At 46.0% G+C, this 3112-nt stretch overlaps 1 protein-coding gene across 1 annotated transcript; it reads right to left on the reverse strand.

Moving 5' to 3' along the window:
- gsx2 (GS homeobox 2) lies at window positions 1–915 on the reverse strand. Its single transcript, XM_031868520.1, has 2 exons — window positions 520–915; window positions 1–351 (listed from the first exon to the last, which is right to left on the reverse strand). Exons 1-2 carry the CDS (start codon window positions 893–895, stop codon window positions 8–10), a joined length of 720 nt encoding a protein of 239 aa, XP_031724380.1. The 5' UTR covers window positions 896–915; the 3' UTR covers window positions 1–7.
- Between the last annotated feature and the right edge of the window lie 2197 nt (window positions 916–3112).

Consider the following 3112-nt stretch of genomic DNA (forward strand, 5'->3'; position numbering starts at 1 on the left):
GTCCCTCTCAGATGGGCGACACCTCTTTCTCCTCCGACGCAGAGGCCGGAGACAGAGACTCCTCGTCCTCCGACCTCGAGTAGTCCGTGAGGCCGCTCGTGCACTTGCAACCGCTGCTGTGCGCGCTCCTCTGGGTGGCTTTGCCCTCCTTCTTGTGCTTCACCCTGCGGTTCTGAAACCAGATCTTCACTTGCTTCTCCGACAGGCTCAAGTACGTGGCGATTTCGATTCTCCTGAGTCTGGAGAGATACATGTTCGTGGAAAACTCCCTCTCAAGTTCCAGGAGTTGCGTGCTCGTGAACGCCGTGCGCATCCTCTTGCCGTTCTGTATGTGGCTGTTGTCGGAGGCGCCTGTTGGAGTAAGAAACATATACAGTCAGACGTTTAGCTTTTTATTATCACAAAAAACTCAAATCAGATGCAAATGGCACAAAACATCGCGCGTAAATCCTTGTGCGTAAAAGCCGAGCGTTTAGTTTACAACTAGCTGAATGTGTAGCTATCGAACAGGTGGCTTACCAATAGAAAGACAGTGGTATCTCCTCGGGTCTGTGACGCTGAACGTGGGCGTGCAGACAGGTGTGTGTCCCGGGTGCGCGAGTGCAGGAGACTGCTGATGCGCTATCCTGTGACAGTACTGCGCCTCCACGCCCGGAAACTGACTCTTCAGCATGGGAATGCCGCTGCGGGAAGAGTGGAGGTGGGACGTGACGCACAGCGGGCAGACGCAGAAGGTCCCCGTCTTCCTGGACGGGCACAACGGAGAGGTGACCGTCATGACGCTTGGAGAGTGCATGCTGATGGGGATGAGGAAGTCCTGTCCCGGATGCTCCACCGGTCCGGGTCGAACTGCATCTTTGATTATTAAAGAATCGACGTAAAAAGACCTCGACATGGCTGCGCCGCTGATAAGTGATCTCTCCGCTCTCAAGGTGATGGCCGTTTCTCATCTGAACCCCCTCGGGATCTCCAAAGGTGCTTATGTTTGATGGTTCAACAAAAGGGACCCCGAAGAGGGCTGGCCCTGTAGCGTCACCCACGTGCGCACCCGGCTCCGAAGGGTTTACACTGTCAGCGACCCAAACCACGTGATGTCTCCCTGGGCCTCCAATCACAACTTGCAGATTTTTCTCTTTTTTCTTTTCATCCCCGAATTTAGGAAAGTCTTGTGCACTGGAATAATACAACCAGATACATTAAATATATATATTTAAATATGTCCTAATGAACTATGTAACTTCATCAGACACAATAACTGAACCATCTTTCTGAAATGATGCCACAAAAACTAAAGCTTTAAAAACTTGTTTTTTCCACACACATGCTGCTTGTTTTCATGGTGTTTGATTTGGGATTCATAGGATTTAGAAAAAATAATTCTGAGTTGTAAAATATATTTAGAAATACCTCCATCACTTCAAAATATAAAAGAAATACACTAAATACATCGGATGTGCTGGAATGAGCTGTTGTAGCAGGTGCAGTGGAAACAGAAACATATCTGTTTGTATCTTATAACTTCACTGTTTACATTTACAATATTCATTTGTTTTTCAATAAAAATGTGTTTATTCTTAACGTGACTTTGTAATAAGTCCAAAGCAAAAGCTATATGATGGAATCTATCCAGACCTTTTATTTTTTAGATTAATTTCCCCTAAATGCGATTTAAGGAATTGTGCAGGCGACCACATAAACACTAATTGCCCGATCGTTCTCTGAATCCGGTTGGTTCAGCTCTCGCTCGCGGCAATTAAAGAATTATGAACCGATGGAGAAGTCTGCGCCGCGGTCATTCGATGGCGATTAGGATTCAATTAGAAAGTGTTTATAAAGGCCGGCCTGTGCGGAGGGTAACCAGGCAGCTATTCCAGAAATGCGCTAATCCCTCATCTTGTGACGCTAATTAGCGAGTTTGATCCCCCGGGCGGGTCACCGGTGGGTTTAGCTTTCATCTCGCCAAGCAACGCCTCGGACCTTCAGACGGAGGTGAGCCGTCCGCGGGCTTCTGCTACGTTTAAACGGTTCGTTTTCTCCTCCGACCCCGGGGAGACAAACACAAGCGGAACGGGCCTGATGTGGATGCAAAGTTTGAGTTTCTATTGCACCTCCTTTTTCTTTTCTTTTTTAATAAAACCCCATCATTATGGAGCAAACTGGAGGGCGTATTGGAGTGTGCGTTAAAACGCATGCCTTTTGAAAGAATTACAAAGTCTTTAAAATCCAACCAGAGTAATGATGGAAAAAAAAAAAACATGTCTGTCACACAGACAGTAATTGCTCTAATAAAGTGAACGCAGCGAGGAAGACGCAGAGTTGTTATGGTGCAGATAACAGTCTGAAACTAGAGAGAGGGAGAGCAAACCAAGCGGAATGATGCGTGGCGCGCGCCCTCAACACACCATGCGAGCTCTAATATTATTTTTCCATAATTCTGCACGATAAAATTTCATTGTCTATTAAGTAATCCCACAAATGAGAGCCTTTATGAGGCTATAATGAGGCCTAATTGCCGGGACTAGTGGAGCCACGTGGAAGGATTTAGGAAGCGCTAAGCCGTCGGGTACAGAGCACAGGCTGTTACCTCGCCATTACTTTCATAATTCAAGGAGAAAATTAGACCATTTAAGGGAAAGAAATCCTTTGATTCCCTTTATTCTGCTCGGGGTGACAGGGCTGCAGTTTTTTTGTGGGGGGTTGAATGTGCAACAAATGGAGCCGGTGGTATATCACTCACTGTTTTAAAGGTTATTATATGAAAAAGGGAGAATTTCAGAAATGTGTAAAGCTCTCCGGGCCCCACCTCTCACTCGCCTCTTCTTTCTCTCCAACGTCCTTTTTACTTTATAGTGCAGCGGTTACCCTCCACTGTTCACCCCCTTTTCAAATCATGTTGATGGGCAATTAATCACTGGCCCATTCAATAACATGAAAATTAGATTTAAATAGCTGGATTTAAGGAGGAAAAAAAGAGAGAGGTTAATTCTCTGCAGTAGTTTAAAGTTTCTTCTCCTCAGTGGAAAACAACATTTCTAGTATGAGTTTGCATCAAAGAGAGGGAAAAGGTGTGTGTGTGTGTGTGTGTGTGTGTGTGTGTGTGTGTGTGTGTGTG

The sequence above is a fragment of the Anarrhichthys ocellatus genome, unplaced genomic scaffold (genome assembly GCF_004355925.1).
Source record: "Anarrhichthys ocellatus isolate YVR2014 unplaced genomic scaffold, GSC_Weel_1.0 scaffold42, whole genome shotgun sequence".
NCBI lineage: Eukaryota > Metazoa > Chordata > Actinopteri > Perciformes > Anarhichadidae > Anarrhichthys > Anarrhichthys ocellatus.